Below are 20,698 nucleotides of genomic sequence, written 5' to 3' on the forward strand. Positions count from 1 at the left end.
AGCCTCCTCATTAGATGAGCTCAATTCCAAAACCGCAATAATTCTCGTGACCTCCTTGTTTCATAGCAGAGGGCACTGGAGGTCGGAGGGTAGGGATGGGGAGGGGGTTCATAGTCAGCTGGACATGCGTACAAAACACTTCTCAGAACCTCTATTTCATCATCTGCAAAACAGGAAGGATACAAGAGCCCTTCTTTGCAGGCTTGTGAAGATGGAATGAGATCATATATGCCAAACATTTTGCATGAGGTCTGGAACTAAGCAGCCCTTCAGTAAATGTTATTTAAAATTTTTTTTTTTTTTAAATTTCTTTTGAGACAGAGTCTCATGCTGTCACCCAGGCTGGAGTGCAATGCCATGATTTCAGCTCACTGTAACCTCCACCTCCCGGGTTCAAGCGATTCTCCTGTCTCAGCCTCCTGAGTACCTGGGATTACAGGCATGCACCACCACACCTGGCTAATTTTTGTATTTTTAATAGAGTGGGTTTCACCATGTTGGTCAGGCTGGTCTTGAACTCGTGATGTCAGGTGATCCGCCCACCTGGGCCTCCCAAAGTGCTGGGATTACAGGCTTGAGCCACTGCATCCAGTCAGTAAATGTTATTTTGTGAGTAGGTTTCTTGATGCTTTTTGTTATTCTGTCCTTAAGACCCCCTCTCTCCTCTCCTCTTCTTGCCTGTCGTCCCATTTCTTCCTTTGACCGTCTTGACCTATGGGATGCTGCTGCTATGTTTCTGTCTCCAGTGCAGCCTCCTCTCCTGAGTTATGCAGTCCCCCTACCTGGCTGTCCCTCAGGCATCTCCAACTCAATATGCTTAAAACATAACTCCTCATCTTCTCATTATGAATTTCTTTTCTTCCTCTTCTCCTGGTGCATTTAAGGCATCACCTTCCACTCGTGATTCCTGATATTCCCGTCTCCGTTACTTATAATCTATCACACCAAGTTCTGTTGATTCTTCTGTTTAAATATCTTTTCAATGAGTGTCTTCACCCCATCTCCACCCCCATTGCTCTCCCCACAATCACCGCCACAGCCTCATCTTAGCTCCTTGTTCTTTGTGAGTGCCATTTTTCTCCCCTGAAAGCAAATGCAATTATTTCCTTCCTCAAAATCCTTCCATGGATTCCTATTTCCAGGCAGATAAAGCCCAAACTTCCTAACATGGCTTATAAGGCATCTAAAAGATCTGGCTTCTACTTCTCTCCCCAACCCCGCTCCTCCCTTTCTCTGTCCTGTACTCCCAATTCGAAATATGGCCCAGCTGGACTTACGTTTAGGTCCTCAAATGACAAATTAAGCTTCTTTTTTACCTTTCAGCCTTTGCACATACTGTTCCTTCTGCTTGGAACATTCTTTCTTCCCTCCTTGTCTGCCTACCCATCTCTCTCTGGCTAACTCTAGCTCATCTTACAGGTATCAATCACCTCTTCTCAAAAACCTTTCCTGACATCTCAAGTATGAGTTAGTGCTCCCCTCCCTTGTGTCCACTGGGATCTTTTTGTACTTGCTTTAATTTGGCACCATTGCACTGATTATCTTGTGTAATTAAATGTCAGCTGTGATGGTCACCTGACATTTGAGATATATGTCAAATTGGCTGGGTTCCTGTCCCATGTGTAGTGAGAAGCCAAATGTCCATTTAAGATTTCTATAAACCTAGAGAGCTCATGCAATAGTAGTCTCTCTAACTTTGACTTCCTGTTCCTAGTATACTCTTTTATTTTTGAGACAGGATCTCGCTCTGTTGCTCAGGCTGGGGTACAGTGGCATGATCACGGCTCACTGCAGTCTTGACCTCCTGGGCTCAAGGGATCCTCCTGCCTTAGCCTTCTGAGTAGGTAGGACTACAGGTGCTACCACAAGGTTTTTCGTTTTGTTTTGTTTTGTTTTTTTGAGACAGAGTCTTGTTTTGTCACCCAGGCCGGAGTACAGTGGTGGGATCTTGACTCATTGCAACCTCCGCCTCCTGGGTTCAAGTGATTCTCCTGCCTTAGCCTCCTGAGTAGCTGGGACTACAGGGGTGTGCCACCATGCCTGGCTAATTTTTTGTATTTTTAGTAGAGACAGGGTTTTACCATATTGGCCAGGCTGGTCTCGAACTCCACCAGCTAATTTTAAGAACGATTACATTCTGTAGAGATGGGGTCTCACTATGTTGCCCAGACTGGTGTTGAATACCTGGCCTCAAAGGATTCTCTCACCTTGGCCTCCCAAAACGCTGGCATTACAGACCTGAGCCACCTTGCAAGGCCCTGAACTCTTTATTGTGGTGAGGGTCTGAGTACCTCAAGGCCCCCCACTTTTTTTTGCCCCCAAGCAACCCAGATGTATAACACAGCGCCTTTTCTTTATTTCTTCAAAACATTGCTCACAAAAGACAGTTGGGTATGTAACAGAAACTACTAAAGGTCCAGAGGGATGAAGTGGAGGGATTGGTTTGCATTGTGGTTCTTAGGGATCCACCAGCCAGCCCTGCCCTGTTTTTCCCCCCACCGATTGGTTATCTCCTGAAGTCCCTTCTCACTCTCCTGTTACTCGGCTCCCTTTTCCTCCTCTACCTCCTTTGTCCTTTTTCTTCTTCTTTATTGGCTGCTCCCTCTTTCTTCTCTGCTCCTCCCTCACTCAAATTCCTATTTAATACAGAGACCTGTAGGGTCTCTTAATTTCGTAGTTTCTCTGTAGAGTGTATCTTACCTTTCCACCCCGAATAGCTTTACGGGGTTTACTGCTAAACATAGGGTATCTCTGTGGAGGGACATGTGATGTTACATAATCCCTCTGCCCTCCCTGTCACATTTTATTGACTTCTCTGTTTTTATGTGGACTCCATGATCTCATCTTGGACCATATGTCAAAAAAAGAAGAAATTGTAAAAAATGACAAACTCCATGAGAAGAGAGACCTTGTCTGCCTTGTTCTTTGCTGTATCCTTAACACCTAGAACTTGGTTGGTGCATATTGGGCTCTCAATAAATATTCGTTAAATGAATAAATGACTGAATAGGTGAATGGATGAGTGTGAGATTGCTTAGACTAAAGAATAATTCGAATGTAACTCTCCTCCCCACTTTTAGATTGCCAGATGGAGAGATTTGAGCCTAGCCTACCTAAATGCTCTGATAATCCAGGCATAAGAGCAAATCAAGTCCAGTTGTCCAATTGTTAATTCAGCGTGGCCATCACTAAGGACATTAAAATGCCTATAACTTAGTGAGAATGTAGGTGAGCATAAGACCAAGATGAGAGAAGAGGTTATGAGTCTACACACATTTTGAGATGATAGGAAGATAAGCTTCCTTCTGTAACTAAGACCAACGGAAAATATACGAGGACTCAAGGCTAAAATTTTCTTGCATACCATTGCCTTGTTGAGAAATGTGCCATCCATCCATCCATCCATCCATCCATCCATCATTCATCCATCCATCTATCCATCCATCCATCCACCATCCATTCATTCATCCATCCATCCATCATTCATCCATCCATCTATCCATCCATCCATCCATCCATCCAGCATCCATTCATCCATCCATCCATCCATCATCCATCCATCCATCCGTGCATCATCCATCCATCCATCCATCCATCCGTCATTCATCCATCCATCCATCCATACATACATACATATATCTGCCCACTCACCCATCTGCCCATCCACCCATCTGCCCATTCATCCATCCATCCATCCACTCACCCACCCAACCATCCAAGGCAATATATATTACATTGAGAAATATGCTGTAGCTTAATTGGCATGAAATTAAGTTAATATCAGTGCCTACTTAATGAAGTTATTATGAGATTGAAATGATATTATCTAGGTAAAGCACTCAGCACTGGATCTATTGCGTAACAGAAGCTCAATAAATGGTAACTGTTGTTAATAGGATCTAAATACCACACTTGAATTCCATGGCCCCAGCTCTTTCCCAGACAGACATCAAACATTCAGTTCAGTTTTATTCTCCCGTATTTGAGGCAGATAAATAGGGTGAAGGAATCTGAAGAGGAAGTAGGTAGAGTCAGGCTGGATCATTGAAGAACAGAAACTGGTAGGTTGGGTCTGGGGTGTGGAATTGAGGGGAGGGCCACCTGGGACCATCCCCCTCTAAAAATGTTGCTAGAAGTCAGTCTCCAGATGACCCTACTGTAAAGGGTCATCCATAAAGAGCATCCATGAGGGTAGTCAGGAGGCAGGAACACAGGCAGGATACAGGAACATGATATAGGCAAACACTTCTCCACTGAGACAGCTGGTCAACCCAGGCCCAGCCTACCTCAGGGCACTGTAGGGCCCGATGGGTATGTTGATCCGGCTCTGCAGCCAGTTGATGTAATCCTCTTGAGGCATATGAATGATGTGTTCTCGCACAAACTGTGGGGCAGACACAGTGGCAATCTCAGAATTTGATCTGAAAAGTAGACTCTACCTTCCCTCCCTCCCCTCAAAATCCTGGAAGATTTGTGATTGAGACTGGTGGCCCCAGGAATACCATTCAGGCATTCATAATCTTGGAGCATCAGATTGGGGTGGTCCTTTGGGGAAGAGGACCCCTTTCCAGTTTCCTGGCTCAGCAGACTAATTTTAAGACCCTTCTTGTTGCTATTGATGGAAGGAAATTTGGGGAGGACAGGAAGTCCCAGCTATCTGCATTTTTCTTTCTTTTCTACTCCTTAATATCTTTTCAAACAGTTATTTGTCTTTAAACGTTTTTGGTTTGTAAATCCCTTTCAGAATTGATGACAGCTATGGGCTTGCTTTCCTGGAGAGGGTTTAAGACACACAAAAGGAAGAGTTTCATGTAGACCCCCATATCCAGGTTATTAGAAGTTCTGTGATGTTGGGTGGCTGGCAAGATGGTGGAATAGAAACAGCTCCAGTCTGCGGCTCCCATTGAGATCAACACAGAAGGTAGGTGTGTTTCTGCATTTCCAACTGAGGTACCTGGCTCATCTCATTGGGACTGGTTAAACAGTGGGTGTAGCCCACGGAGGGCAAGCTGAAGCAGGGTGGGGTGTTGCCTCACTCAGGAAGCACAAGGGGTTGGGGAATTCTCTCCCCTAGCCAAGGGAAGCCAGGAGGGACTGTGCTGTGAGGAACGGTGCATTCTGGCCCAGATACTATGCTTTTCCCACGGTCTCTGCAACCCGCAGACCAGGAGATTCCCTTGGGTGCTTACACAACCAGGACCCTGGGTTTTAAGCACAAAACTGGGTGGCCATTTGGGCAGACACCAAGCTAGCTGCAGGAGTTTTTTTCTCATACCCCCGTGGCACCTGGAATGCCAGTGAGACAGAACTTCCTCTCCCCTGGAAAGGGGGCTGAAGCCAGGGAGCCAAGTGGTCTAGCTCACTGGATCCCACTTCCACGGAGCCCAGCAAGCTGAGATCACTGGCTTGAAATTCCTGCTACCAGCACAGCAGTCTGAAGTCAACCTGGAATGCTCGAGTTTGGTGGGGGGAGGGGTGTCTGCCATTACTGAGGCTTGAGTAGGCAGTTTTCCCCTCACAGTGTAAACAAAGCCACCGGAAAGTTCGAACTGGGCAGAGCCCACAGCAAAGCCACTGTAGCCAGACTGCCTCTCTAGATTTCTCCTCTCTGGGTAGGGCATCTCTGAAAGAAAGGCAGCAGCCCAAATCAGGGACTTATAGATAAAACTCCCATCTCCCTGGGACAGAGCACCCGGGTGAAGGTGTAGTTGTGGGTGCAGCTTCAGCAGACTTAAACGTTCCTGCCTGCCAGCTCTGAAGAGAGCAGCAGATCTCCTAGCACAGTGCTCAAGCTCTGCTAAAGGACAGACTGCCTCCTCAAGTGGGTCCCTGACCCCCATGTCTCCTGACTGGGAGACACCTCCCAGGAGGGGTCGACAGACACCTCATATAAGAGAGCTCTGAATGGCATCAGGCAGGTGCCCCTCTGGGACAAAGCTTCCAGAGGAAGGAATAGGCAGCAATATTTGCTGTTCTGCAGTCTCCACTGGTGATACCCAGGCAAACAGGGTCTGGAGTGGACCTCCAGCAAACTCCAGCAGACCTGCAGCAGAGGGGGCTGACTGTTAGGAGGAAACCTAACAAACAGAAAGGAATAGCATCAACATCAACAAAAAGGACGTCCACACAAAAACCCCATTTGATGGTCATCAACATCAGAGACCAAAAGTAGATAAATCCATGAAGATGAGGAAAAACCAACACAAAAAGGTGAAAATTCCCAAAACCAGAATGCTTCTTCTCCTCCAAAGAATCACAACTCCTCGCCAGCAAGGGAACAAAACTGGACAGAAAATGAGTTTGACAAATTGACAGAGGTAGGCTTCAGAAGATGGGTGATAAGAAACTCCTCTGAGCTAAAGGAGCATGTTCTAACCCAATGCAAGGAAGCTAAGAACCTTCAAAAAAGGTTAGAGGAATTGCTAACTAGAATAACCAGCTTAGGAGTCCGTTCCAAGATGGCCAAACAGGAACAGCTCCAGTCTGCAGCTCCCAGCATGATCAACGCAGAAGACAGGTGATTTCTGCATTTCCAACTGAGGTACCTGGTTCATCTCATTGGGACTGTTTGGAAAGTGGGTGCAGCCCATGGAGGGTGAGCCGAAGCCGGGCGGGGCATCACCTAACCTGGGAAGCACAAGGGCTCAGGGGATTTCCCTTTCCTAGCCAAGGGAAGCTGTGACAGACTGTACCCGGAAAATCAGGACACTTCCTCCCAAATACTGCACTTTTCCAATGGTCTTAGCAAATGGCATACCAGGAGATTATATCCCGCACCTGGCTTGGCAGGTCCCACACCCATGGAGCATTGCTCACTGCTAGCGCACCAGTCTGAGATTGACCTGCGAGGCAGCAGCCTGGCAGGGGGAGGGGCATCCGCCATTGCTGAGGCTTGAGTAAGTCAACAAAGTGGCCGGGGAAGCTTGAACTGGACAGAGTCCACTGCAGCTCAGCAAGGCTTGTTGCCTCTGTAGATCCCATCTCTGGGGGCAGGGCATAGCTGAACAAAAGGCAGCAGAAACTTCTGCAGACTTAAACGTCTCTGTCTGACAGTTCTGAAGTGAGCAGTGGTTCTCCCAGCACAGTATTTGAGCTCTGAGAATGGATAGACTGCCTCCTCAAGTGGGTCCCTGACCCCCGTGTAGCCTAACTGGGAGACACCTCCCAGTAGGGGCTGACTGACACCATACAGGTGGATGCCCCTCTGGGACGAAGCTTCCAGAGGAAGGATCAGGCAGAAATATTTGCTGTTCTGCAATATTTGCTGTTCTACAGCCTCTGCTGGTGACACCAGGCAAACAGGGTCTGGAGTGGACCTCCAGCAAATTCCAACAGACCTGCAGCTGAGAAACCTGAGTGGGAGAAGGAAAACTAACAAACAGAAAGGAATAGCATCAACATCAACAAAAAAGACATCCACACCAAAACCCCATCTGTAGGTCACCAACATCAAAGACCAAAGGTAGATAAAACCACAAAGGTGGGGAGAAACCAGAGTAGAAAAACTGAAAATTCTGAAAACTGGAGCACCTCTTCTCCTCCAAAGGATCGCAGCTCCTTGCCAGCAACAGAACAAAGCTGGATGGAGAATGACTTTGATGAGCTGATAGAAGTAGGCTTCAGAGGGTCGGTAATAAAAAACTTCTCCAAGCTAAAGGAGGATGTTCGAACCCATTGCAAGGAAGCTAAAAACCTAGAAAAAAGATTAGATGAATGGCTAACTAGAATAAACAGTGAAGAGAAGACCTTAAATGACCTGATAGAGCTGAAAACCAAGGCATGAGAACTACATGAAGAATTCACAAGCTTCAATAGCCGATTCAATCAAGTGGAAGAAAGTGTATCAGTGATTGAAGACCAAATTAATGAAATAAAGTGAGAAGAGAAGTTTAGATAAAAAAAGAATAAAAAGAAACAAACAAAGCCTCCAAGAAATATGGGACTATGTGAAAAGACCAAAGCTACATTTGATTGGTGTACCTGAAAGTGACAGGGAGAATGGAACCAAGTTGGAAAACACTCTTCAGGATATTATCCAGGAGAACTTCCCCAACCTAGCAAGGCAGGCCAACATTCAAATTCAGGAAAGACAGAGAATATCACAAAGATACTCCTCGAGAAGAGCAACTCCAAGACATGAAATTGTCAGTTTCACCAAGGTTGAAATGAAGGAAAAAATGTTAAGGGCAGCCAGAGAGAAAGGTTGGGTTACCCACAAAGGGAAACCCATCAAACTAACAGTGGATCTCTCAACAGAAACTCTACAAGCCAGAAGAGTGGGGGCCAATATTCAACATTCTTAAAGAAAAGAATTTCAAACCAGAATTTCATATCTAGCCAAACGAAGCTTCATAAGTGAAGGAGAAATAAAATCCTTTACAGACAAGCAAATGCTGAGAGATTTTGTCACCACCAGGCCTGCCTTATAAGAGCACCTGAAGGAAGCACTAAACATAAAAAGGAACAACTGGTACCAGCCACTGCAAAAACATGCCAAATTGTAAAGACCATCGATGCTAGGAAGAAACTGCATCAACTAATGGGCAAAATAACCAGCCAACATCATAATGACAGGATCAAATTCACACATAACAATAGTAGGCTTAAATGTAAATGGGCTAAATGCCCCAATTAAAAGACACAGACTGGCAAATGAGATAAAGAGTCAAAACCCATCAGTGTGCTGTATTCAGGAGACCCATCTCATGTGCAGAAACACACATAGGCTCAAACTAAAGGGATGGAGGAAGATCTACCAAGCAAATGGAAAGCAAAAAAATGAGGGATTGCAATCCTAGTCTCTGATAAAACAGACTTTAAATCAACAAAGATCAAAAGAGACAAAGAAGGCCATTATATAACAGTAAAGGAATCGATTCAATAAGAAAAACTAACTATCCTAAATATATATGCACCCAATACAGGAGCACCCAGATTCATAAAGCAAGTCCTTAGAGACATACAAAGAGACTTAGACTCCCACACAATAATAATGGGAGACTTTAACACCCCACTATCAACATTAGACAGATCAATGAGACAGAAAGTTAACAAGGATATCCAGGACTTGAACTCAGCTCTGCACCAAGCGGACCTAATAAACATCTATAGAACTCTCCACCCCAAATCAACAGAATATACATTCTTCTCAGCACCACATCGCACTTATTCCAAAATTGACCACATAGTTGGAAGTAAAACACTCCTCAGAAAATGTAAAATAACAGAAATCACAACAAACTGTCTCTCAGATCACAGTTCAATCAAATTAGAACTCAGGATTAAGAAACTCAATCAAAACTGCACAACCACATGGAAACTGAACAATCTGCTCCTGTATGACTACTGGGTAAATAATGAAATTAAGGCAGAAATAAAAATGTCCTTTGAGACAAATGAAAACAAAGACACAACGTACCAGAATTTCTGGGACACATTTAAAGCAGTGTGTAGAGGGAAATTTATAGCATTAAATGCCCACAGGAGAAAGCAGGAAAGACCTAAAATCGACACCCTAACATCACAATTAAAAGAACTAGAGAAGCAAGAGCAAACAAATTCAAAAGCTAGAAGAAGACAAGAAATAACTAAGATTAGAGCAGAACTGAAGGAGATAGAGACGGGAAAAAAACCCTTCAAAAAAATCAATGAATCCAGGAGCTGGTTTTTTTTGTGAAAAGATTGACAAAATAGATAGACTGCTAGCTAGACTAATAAAGAAGAGAAGAGAGAAGAATCAAATGGATGCAATAAAAAGTGATAAAGGGAATATCACCACCAATCCCACAGAAATACAGACTGCCATCAGAGAATACTATAAACACCTCTATGCAAATAAACTAGAAAATCTAGAAGAAATGGATAAATTCCTGGGCACATACACCCTCCCAAGACTAAACTAGGAAGAAATTCAATCTTTGAATAGACCAATAACAGGCTCTGAAATTGAGGCAGTAAATAATAGCCTACCCACCAAAAAAAGTCCGGGACCAGATGGATTCATAGCTGAATTCTACGAGAGGTACAAAGAGGAGCTGGTACCATTCCTTCTGAAACTATTCCAATCAATAGAAAAAGAGGGAATCCTCCCTCAGTCATTTTATGAGGCCAACATCATCCTGATACCAAAGCCTGACAGAGACACAACAAAAAAAGAGAATTTTAGACCAATATCTCTGATGAACATCAATGCGAAAGTCCTCAATAAAATACTGGTAAAGCGAATCCAGCAACACATCAAAAAGCTTATCCACCACTATCAAGTCGGCTTCATCCCTGGGGTGCAAGACTGGTTCAACATACGCAAATCAATAAATGTAATCCATCACATAAACAGAATCAAAGACAAAAACCACATGATTATCTCAATAGATGCAGAGAGGCCTTCGACAAAATTCAACAGCCCTTCACCCTAAAAACTTTCAACAAACTAGGTATTGATGGAACATATCTCAAAATGCTAACAGCTATTTATGACAAACCCACAGCCAATATCATACTGAATGGGCAAAACCTGGAAGCATTCCCTTTGAAAACTGGCACAAGACAGGGATGCCCTCTCTCACCACTCCTATTCAACATGCTGTTGGAAGTTCTGGCCAGGGCAATCAGGCAAGAGAAAGAAATAAAGGGTATTCAGTTAGGAAAAGAGGAAGTCAAAATGCCCCTGTTTGCAGATGACATGATTGTATATTTAGAAAACCCCATCGTCTCAGTCCAAAGTCTCCTTAAGCTGATAAGCAACTTCAGCAAAGTCTCAGGATACAAAATAAATGTGCAAAAATCACAAGCACTCCTATACACCAATAGCAGGCAAACAGAGAGCCAAATCATGAGTTAACTCCCATTTACAATTGCTTCGAAGAGGATAAAATACCTAGGATTCCAACTTACAAGGGATGTGAAGGACCTCTTCAAGGAGAACTACAAACCACTGCTCAACAAAATAAAAGAGGACACAAACAAATGGAAAAACATTCCATGCTCATGGATAGGAAGAATCAATATCGTGAAAATGGCCGTACTGCCCAAGGTAATTTATAGATTCAATGCCATCCCCATCAAGCTACCAATGACTTTCTTCTCAGAATTGGAAAAAACTACTATAAAGTTCATATGGAACCAAAAAAGAGCCCGCATTGCCAAGTCAACCCTCAACAAAAAGCACAAAGCTGGAGGCATCATGCTACCTGACTCAAACTATACTATAAGGCTACAGTAATCAAAACAGCGTGGTACTGGTACCACAACAGAATTACAGACCAGTGGAACAGAACAGAGCCCTCAGAAATAACATCACACATCTACAACCATCTGATCTTTGAAAAACCTGACAAAAACAAGCAATGGGGAAAGGATTCCCTATTTAATAAATGGCGATGGGAAAACTGGCTAGTCTTACGTAGAAAGCTGAAACTGGATCCCTTCCTTACACCTTATACAAAAATTAACTCAGGATGAATTAAAGACTTAAATGTTTGACCTAAAACCATCAAAACCCTAGAAAAAAGCCCAGGCAGTACCATTCAGGACAGAGGCATGGGCAAAGACTTCTTGACTAAAACACCAAAAGCAATGGCAACAAAAGCCAAAATTGACAAATGGCATCTGATTAAACTAAAGAGATTCTGCACAGCAAAAGAAACTATCATCATAGTGAACAGGCAACCTACAGAATGGGAGAAAATTTTTGCAATCTACCCATCTGGCAAAGGGCTAATATCCAAAATCTACAAGGAACTTAAACAAATTTACAAGATAAAAATAAACAACATCATCAAAAACTGGGTGAAGGGTATGAACAGACACTTCTCAAAAGAAGACATTTACACAGCCAACAAACAAGTGAAAAAAAGCTCCTCATCACTGGTCATTAAAGAATAGCAAATCAAAACCACAGTGAGATATCATCTCATGCCAGTTAGAATGGCGATCCTTAAAAAGTCAGGAAACAATGTTCATCCATCCAATTACTCATTCAGTCTTTCAAATGATAGTTATTGAGCACCTACTATGAGTTAGGCAGTATTCTGGCAATCTGAATACTGAATAACTCAGACAAGTTTCCTCTTCTCCTCAACGAGACTTGATTCTAAACAAGGAGACAGGAATCAGTATAATAAATATATATCCTAGAATATAAAGCAGTATGAGAAGCCCAAAATATATAATGGATGATCAATTTCATCTTCAAAATTTTCCACAATGAGCACATATACAGCAAGGGGTGAGGGATTTTTTTAAAAAGAGATCCACCTGCCTTAAGACCTGATCACATCTGAACCATCTCCTTAGGTTAGACCTAAGGTAGATTAGACCAAGTAGGTTATTCAAGGATGGATTCCAAAACTACTTTCACATTCACATAACACTGAAATACACAAAGCTTTGACCCAACCTTGATCATTAATCAAAGAGATAGAAAATACACACACACACACACACACACACACACACAAACACACACCATCTTGGGTGTGAGAGCCAATTGTGTGAGAGTAATTGGATGAATGATCATTAAAAAGTCAGATGCTGGAGAGGATGTGGAGAAACAGGAATGCTTTTACACTGTTGGTGGGAGTGTAAGTTAGTTCAACCATTGTGGAAGACAGCGTGGTGATTCCTCAAGGATCTAGAACCAGAAATACCAGTTGACCCAGCAATCCCATTACTGGGTGTATAACCAAAGGATTATAAATCTTTCTACTATAAAGACACATGCACACATATGTTTATTACAGCACTATTCACAATAGCAAAGATGTGGAACCAACCCAAATGCCCACCAATGATAGACTGGATAAGGGAAATGTTGCACATATACACCATGGAATACTATGCAGCCATAAACAAGGATGAGTTCATGTCCTTTGCAGGGACATGGATGAAGCTGGAAATCATCATTCTCGGCAAATTAACACAGGAACAGAAAACCAAACACATGTTCTCACTCATAAGTGGGAGTTGAACAATGAGAACACATGGACACAGGAAGGGGAACATCACAAGCTGGGTCCTGTCAGTGGGTGGGGGGCTGAGGGAGGGATAGCATTAGGAGACGACGGGTTGATGGGTACAGAAAATCACCATGGCACATGTATACCTATGTAACAGACCTTCATGTTCTGCACATATATCCCAGAACTTAAAGTATAATAATAATAATAATAATAAAAGTTATGTGATGTTCTCACTAGGAAAAGAGCTTGCTAAATTTTATTAGGGCTGTGAACTCACCTCAAATAAAAGAGGAGCCCCTAGTACTTCCTCTTCTTACCCATGCAGGGACTAGCTTTTCCAAGTCTTCCATAACTTCAAGTGGATGTTGGACCCCACAACTGGTGAGTAGGAGGTGGAAGTTGCCCTAGAGTTAGTTTTGGCCTAACCTGCTAGAGTCTTTCCTGAAGGAGCCTCACAGGTCATGGGGAGTAGAGTCTTGGCATGTGAATTTGTCTACAAGGTCATCCCCCTCCTTCCACTCCTAACCTTGCCCTCATTAACACACCCACGTCATTCTGTGGAAGGGCCCGCCTGGTATGAAAATGTCACATGCTCCATAGCCTGTCAAGGCCTGGGAATTTGACTTCTTTACCAGGAGGAAGGCATTGAAGGTCCTGTTATAATGAACATATGCCATCCAATGAAATTAAAGAAGTGACTTCATTAACCTCTTACTGTGGAGTCCTTGTATTGCTGATGCCTTTTGACAAAGTACCAGGAACTTCTGGTGATAATGGTGAATGACTACTGAAAACTGTTTAGTGGCTCCTAAATTTTTGTCTTGACCTTCAAAGGTCTGCACAGACTGACCTCTCCAATCCCCTGGGAACTATGCACTCCTTGTCTGCTTCCCTCCACACTCATTGACTGCCAGCGAGTTCTCCCAACAAGTCAAGTCGTGTGCTGCTTTGGGATCTTTGCATACACTGTCTTTTCTTGATCTGCTCTTTCCCTTTCTCTTCATGGTGCCGTCTTCTCATGGTTCAGATCTCGCCTTAAAAGTCACCTTCCCAGTTGCCTGAGTTAAGGTAGATCCCTTCTAACTTACTTACATATGGGGCTTCTCAAACTGTATTGTGCATACGAGACACTTGGAATCCCATTAAAATGTAAACTTGGAGTTGGCAGATTGACTTGAAGCCTGCAATTCTGCATTTCTAACGAGCACAGGTGAGGTCCATGCTGCTGGTCCATGGACCACATTTTTAGTAGCAAGATAAAGGACTCCTTATGATTACTGCCCATTTTTTATGCCACCCCAAAGCCTCTGAGTTTCCAGGGGGTACCATTTACATAGAATATAATCTCCCTTGCAGTTGGAGTTGGGCAACCAGGTAATGGAACAATCCTTCTCCTATTAGAATATGAGCTCCATAAATGCAGGGGCCTTTGTGTCCCCAGCACTTAAACAGTGCCTGAGTGTTGAGAGGTGATTGAATGAGGACATCTGAGACACTGTGGAGGGGAGGGAGGTGGTGGTTACCTCAATAGCCACAGCGATGTCAGGGGAACACAGTTCCCAAATCCTCAGATCCTGCAGCACCTTCAGGAGGACGTGGGGTCGAATCCGCAAGTCCAGGTTTTCTCCAAACTTCTGCAGTTTCACCAGGATCTTTTTGGCAGGGCGGAAGTTCTTTAAATCCTCTGGCAGTTTGGACAACAGATCAAAGTACCTTCAATGCCAAGAGGAGAGGGCAAGTTAGGAAGCTGCTGGAAGATCTGAGCACCTATGGCCATCCATCTCTGCTTTGTCTCTCTGCTACTCTGTGATGTCTCCAGGGCAGCAGGATTCTTTATCTAGGGGCCTTTCCTCTGTGGCCCACAGATCAGGCACGTCTTTACTTTTAGGGGTAGGAAAAGATGGAGAATGACTTGCATTTCATTACAAAATAAAACAAAGGTACGATTTCAAGGGATGTATTTGTAATTTTTCTATCAGACAATGTGAAATGTTAGAAGAAAGGAATGGACTTTGGGATCTGAAACTTCTCTCTTGAGGGTTAATGAGGTCAGAGTGGGTGTACACACATCTATGAGATGTCTTCTAGGATGCAGGAGGCTCTCACACCCAAGCTGGTGTGTGTGTGTGTGTTTGTGCGTGTGTGTATATATTTTCTATCTCTTTGATTCATGATCAAGGTTGGGTCAAAGCTTTGAGTATTTCAGTGTTGTGTGAATGTGAGAGTAGTTTTGGGATCCATCCTTGAATAACCTACTTGGTCTAATCTACCTTAGGTCTAACCTAAGGAGATGGTTCAGATGTGATCAGGTCTTAAGGCAGGTGGATCTCTTTTAAAAGAAATCCCTCACCCCTTGCTGTATGTGTGCTCATTGTGGAAAATTTTGAAGATGAAATTGATCATCCATTATATATTTTGGGCTTCTCATACTGCTTTATATTCTAGAATATACATTTATTATATTGATTCCTGTCTCCTTGTTTAGAATCAAGTCTCGTTGAGGAGAAGAGGAAACTTGTCTGAGTTATTCAGTATTCAGATTGCTAAAATACTGCCTAACTCATAGTAGGTGCTCAATAACTATCATTTGAAAGACTGAATGAGTAATTGGATGAATGAACAACTACAACTGAACATCATCCTTACTAGGCTGTGGTTTGTTTGACTGATTTTAATGTTACTATGGAGGGCAATTACTTCCCCCATAATAATGACAGAAATTCCATCATTAGATTTGTGGGCTGAATCTTACTGTGGGAGGACCAGCATTAATTTCCTTCCGTAATACCTTTATGTGAATTAGTTCGTAACATGCTTTCCTCCTCCCCCCAACTTCCCTCCCACAGAGGGAAGAGGGTTTACAGAAGACCCTTTTCCCCCTTTCATAAGAGGATCCCTTTTATATGACTCATGTATTTTCAGGGCCAGACATTGCTTGTGAGAAAGTGATGTTCTGGGATGTGAGGTGGCGTAGAAGTTCCCACAGCTCTGCAAAGACTCCAGCGACCTGCTTGTAAGTTGCTGTTTTGCATTATAAAACTCATGGAGGAGATTCTGTGTACATTTTTTACTTTCTCATCTTAGTCTTAGATCTTAGTGTATTCACCCTGCTAGGATGGGGTTCGGGACACCACAGTTCAGTAGATTCCAATTCTATATTGCAAATGAGCATACAGACTGACGTTAGACAGGGGTTTGAATCCTAAATTCACCAGTTAACTGATGGTGTGAACTTTGACAAATGAATTTACCCCTCTGAGTCTCTGTTTCCTTGCTTGTGAAATGGGGGTTAATATGTACCTTTCAGGATTATTTTGTTGGGAGGATAAAATAGACAATTTATGAAAATTGCTTATATAGTAACTGCCATCCAGTAATCACTCAATTCATGTTGCTTTTTTTGTTGTTACTTATCATCACCCTTGTGCTGTGGCACAGTGTTTCTAGGATATGCCTGCCTAGTTTTGCATTTTTTAGGGATTGCATTACTTGGGGGATGCAGTGATCACCCCATAGGCCTTGGAATCTGTAGAAATTTTCAGGTTGATAGGCCTCATCTGCCTGTCCCACAGGGCCTGGCAAGTCCGAATCAAACAGCAGGTAAATATGGAGAACACAATGGGTTGGATTATCTGTGATTTCAGAAACCAGGAGTTTTGGGCCTGATTGTGCTCTAGCTTTAGTGTGTCTGGGGGGTAGGGGATCCTACTGGTGGCCAATGACAGTTTTGGAGTAATGCCTCTCTATGCCTTGAAGGAGAGTGGAATCAGTTGTGATCTTGTAATAACAACACCCTGTCCTCTTCCAGGGACCATCTTATGTGGTTCTTAGGATATTTACCAGTGGTCTGCAATTTCTTCTGCATCTCCTTTTACTACAGATATGTGATGTCTCATTTTTGCTATGTCCTTTTGAAAATTAGAGACAAGGACAAAAGCACGGAACTTCTGGATACCTCTTTCTTCTTGGCGCCTACAAGGTTGTATGAGAAAGAGAGAGAAGAATAAGATTCCCTCCTCTTATAACCACCCTAGCTGACCTTTGAGATCTGACTTAAATACTTTTTCCTTCATGAGGCTTTTCTTAACCCTGTCAGCTAGTCTTTTTTTTTTTTTTTTGAGACAGAGTCTCGCTCTGTCGCCCAGGCTGGAGTACAGTGGCCGGATCTCAGCTTACTGCAAGCTCCGCCTCCCGGGTTTACGCCATTCTCCTGCCTCAGCCTCCCGAGTAGCTGGGACCACAGGCGCCTGCCACCTCGCCCGGCTAGTTTTTTGTATTTTTTTTTTTTTTTTTAGTAGAGACGGGGTTTCACCGTGTTAGCCAGGATGGTCTCGATCTCCTGACCTCGTGATCCGCCCGTCTTGGCCTCCCAAAGTGCTGGGATTACAGGCCAGCTAGTCTTTAACTTAGGCTCTTGCTTTTGCCACAAGAGGATACAGCTCTCTCCAAGGTCCTGAAGCACTATTTTCCAGTTATTTTCCTAATAAACTTTTTATTAGCTTTCATTCTCTTCCTACTTCTGACTGTATTTACACAGCTTTTCAGTCTCTAAGATGGGGAATAATAATGATTCCTATTTGTCAGATGTGAGAATTAAATGATATAATGTGTGTCAAGTGTTGAGCTTCATGCCAGACATACGGTAGGTGTTAACTCGTGCTGTTTCCTCTCTTCCCCACTCCTCTTATCATTTTGTGCCTATGTTCTGTCTCTCCAATGAGACTTTATATGGTAAATATCACCATGTCACCCCACTGCATACAGCTTTCAATGGCTTTTCAGTTTGCTCAGAATAAATTATTCTCCAAGACTCTAAATAATTCAGCCCTCACATTTTCCGGCTTTATCCCCATCCTTTCCATCCCTTCTCTTCCAGAATTTTATCCTTTGGGTCATGATCAAAGTCTCTGAGATAAAGCTCAACCTCCACAGCTGGGCTATCACAGCCTTTTATAATCTGGCTTGTCTAGCTCTCTGATAACCTTGCAAACACCCTATGCCCCAGCCACACCTGACTACTAGCAGTTCCCTGGTTGTCTGTGCCCCTCTGACTTCTGAGACCTAGCTGTTGCTTTTCCTTGAAACCTTTCCTCCCTTCCACCCTACTTTTCCAGCATGACTTTTTAAAAATTTGTTTTAGATTTGGGGCTACATGTGAAGATTTGTTACACAGATAAACATGTGTCACGGGGGTTTATTGTACATATTACTACATCACCCAGGTATTAAGCTCTGTACCCAATAGTTATATTTTCTGCTCTTCCCCCTCCTCCCACCATACCCCCTCAAAGTAGACTCCAGTGTCTGTTGTTTCCTCCTTTGTGTTCATAAATTCTTATCATTTAGCTCCCACTTATAAGTGAGAACATGTGGTATTTGGTTTTCTGTTCCTGCGTTAGTTTGCTAGGATCATAGCCTTCAGCTCCATCTATGTTCCCAAAAAATACATGATCTCATTCTTTTTTATGGCTGCATAATATTCAGTGGTGTATATGTACCACTTTTTTTATCCAGTCTGTCATTGATGGGCATTTAGATTGATTCTGTGTCCTTGCTATTGTCAATAGTGCTGCAGTGAACATTCACATGCATGTGTCTTTATGGTAGAATGATTTATGTTCCTTTGGGTAGTATATACCCAGTAATGGGATTGCTGGATTAAATGGTAGTTCTGTTTTAGCTCTTTGAGGAATAGCCATACTGCTTTCCACAATGGTTGAACTAATTTACACTCCCACTAACAGCGTATAAGGATTCCTTTTTCTCCACGACCTCGCCAACATCTGTTATTTTTTGACTTTTTACTAACAGTCATTCTGACTGTTGTGAGATGGTATCTCCTTGTAGTTTTAATTTGCATTTCTCTAATGATCAGTGATGTTGAGCTTTTAAAAATATGCTTCTTGGCCACATGTATGTCTTCTTTTAAGAAAGTGTTTGTTCATATCCTTTGCCCACTTTTCAATGGGTTGTTTTTCTCTTGTAAATTTCTTTAAGTTCCTTACAGATGCTGGGTATTAGACCTTTGTCAGATGCATAGTTTGCAAATATTTTCTCCCATTCTGTGGGTTGTCAGTTTACTCTGTTGATAGCGTCTTTTGCTGGATGGAAGCTCTTAAGTTCAATTAGATTCCATTTGTCAATTTTTGCTTTTGTTGCAATTGCTTTTGGTGTCTTTGTCATAAAATCTTGCCCATTCCTAGGTCTGGGATGGTATTGCCTAAGTTGTTTTCCATGGACTTTTTAGTTTTGGGTTTTACATTTAAGTCTTTAATCCATCTTGAGTTGATTTTTCTGTATGGTGTAAGGGAGAGGTCCAGCTTCAACCTTCTGCATATGGCTAGCCAGTTATCCCAGCACCATTTACCGAATAGAGAGTCTTTTCTCCGTTGCTTGTTTTTGTCACCTTTGTCAAAGATCAGATGGTCACAGATGTGCAGCCTTACTCTGGGCTCTCTATTCTGTTCTATCAGTCTATGTGCCTGTTTTTGTACCAGTACCATGCTGTTTTGGTCACTGTACCTTGTAGTATAGTTTGAGGTCAGGTGATGTGATTCCTCCAGTTTTGTTCTTTTTGCTTAAGATTGCCTTGGTTATTCAGGCTCTTTTTTGGTTCCATATAATTTGTAAAATAATTTTTTTCTAGTTCTGTGAAGAATGTCTTTCTGGTAGTTTGATAGGAATATAATTGAATCTATAAATTGCTTTGGGCAGTATAGCCATTTTAGTGATATTGATTCTTCCTACTCATGAGCATGGGATGTTTTTCTATTTGTTTGTGTCTTCTCTGATTTCTTTGAGCTGTGTTTTGTAATGCTTATTGTAGAAATCTTGCTCTTCCCTGACTAGCTGTATTCCTAGGTATTTTTTGTGGCAGTTGTGGGTGAAATTGCCTTTCTGATTTGGCCCTCAGTTTGGTTGTTATTGGTGTATTGGGATGCTAGTGATTTTTGTACATTGATTTTGTATCCTGAAACTTGTTTGTCAGCTGAATGAGCTTTTGGGCTGATACTATGGAGATTTCTAGATATAGAATCATGTCATCTGCAAGCAGAGATAGTTTGACTTCCTCTCTTCCTATTTGGATGCGCTTTATTTCTTTTTCTTGCCTGATTGCTCTGGCTAAGACTTCCAATACTACAATAAATGGAAGTGGTGGGAGAGGACATCCTTGTCTTGTGCTGGTTGTCAAGAGGAATGCTTCCAGCTTTTGCTCATTCAGTATGATGTTGGCTATGGGTTTGTCATAGATGGCTCTTATTATTTTGAGGTATGTTCCCTCAATACCTAGTTGATTGAGAGCTTTTAACATGAAGCGATGTTGAATTTTATCAAAAGCCTTTTCTACATCTGTTGAGATAATCATGTGGTTTTTGTCTTTAGTTCTCTTTATATGATAAGTCATATTTATTAATTTTTGTATGTTGAACCAACCTCATATCCCAGGTACAAAGCCTACTTGATCATGGTGGATTAGCTTTTTGATATGCTGCTGGATTTGGTTTGCAAGTATTTTGCTGATAATTTTTGCATTGATGTTCATCAAAAATATTGGCTTGAAGTTTTCTTTTTTTGTGGTGTCTCTGCCAGGTTTTGGAATTAAGATGATATGGCCTCATAGAATGAGTTGGGAAGAAGTCCCTTCTCCTCTATTTTTGGAATACTTTCTGTAGAAATGGTACCAGCTCTTGTTTTTACATCTGGTAGAACTTGGCTGTGAATCCATCAGGTCCTGGGCA

The 20,698-nt window shown here is 42.6% G+C and overlaps 2 protein-coding genes across 26 annotated transcripts in view; one reads left to right on the top strand and one right to left on the bottom strand.

Annotated features, from left to right (window-relative positions):
- Positions 1-20,698, top strand: part of LOC105494914 (aspartate and glycine-rich protein-like) — a 266,293-nt gene that overhangs the window by 77,747 nt on the left and 167,848 nt on the right. The window lies entirely within an intron of this gene.
- The window catches only part of LOC105494943 (coiled-coil domain containing 60), a 205,267-nt gene continuing 188,525 nt past the window's right edge, over positions 3,957-20,698 (bottom strand). For 4 of the 5 annotated variants that reach the window (XM_071070981.1, XM_011764013.2, XM_011764038.3 and 1 more), the window contains 3 exons: positions 16,800-16,931; positions 14,483-14,672; positions 3,957-4,384 (listed from right to left, as the gene is read on the bottom strand). In XM_071070981.1, the coding sequence (XP_070927082.1) occupies positions 4,283-4,384; positions 14,483-14,672; positions 16,800-16,931 (424 nt within the window). In that variant the 3' untranslated portion in view covers positions 3,957-4,282. The remainder of the gene's footprint in view (positions 4,385-14,482; positions 14,673-16,799; positions 16,932-20,698) is intronic. The other variant, XM_071070982.1, reaches the window with a different exon arrangement.

Source organism: Macaca nemestrina, chromosome 10 (genome assembly GCF_043159975.1).
Source record: "Macaca nemestrina isolate mMacNem1 chromosome 10, mMacNem.hap1, whole genome shotgun sequence".
Taxonomy (NCBI): Eukaryota; Metazoa; Chordata; class Mammalia; order Primates; family Cercopithecidae; genus Macaca; species Macaca nemestrina.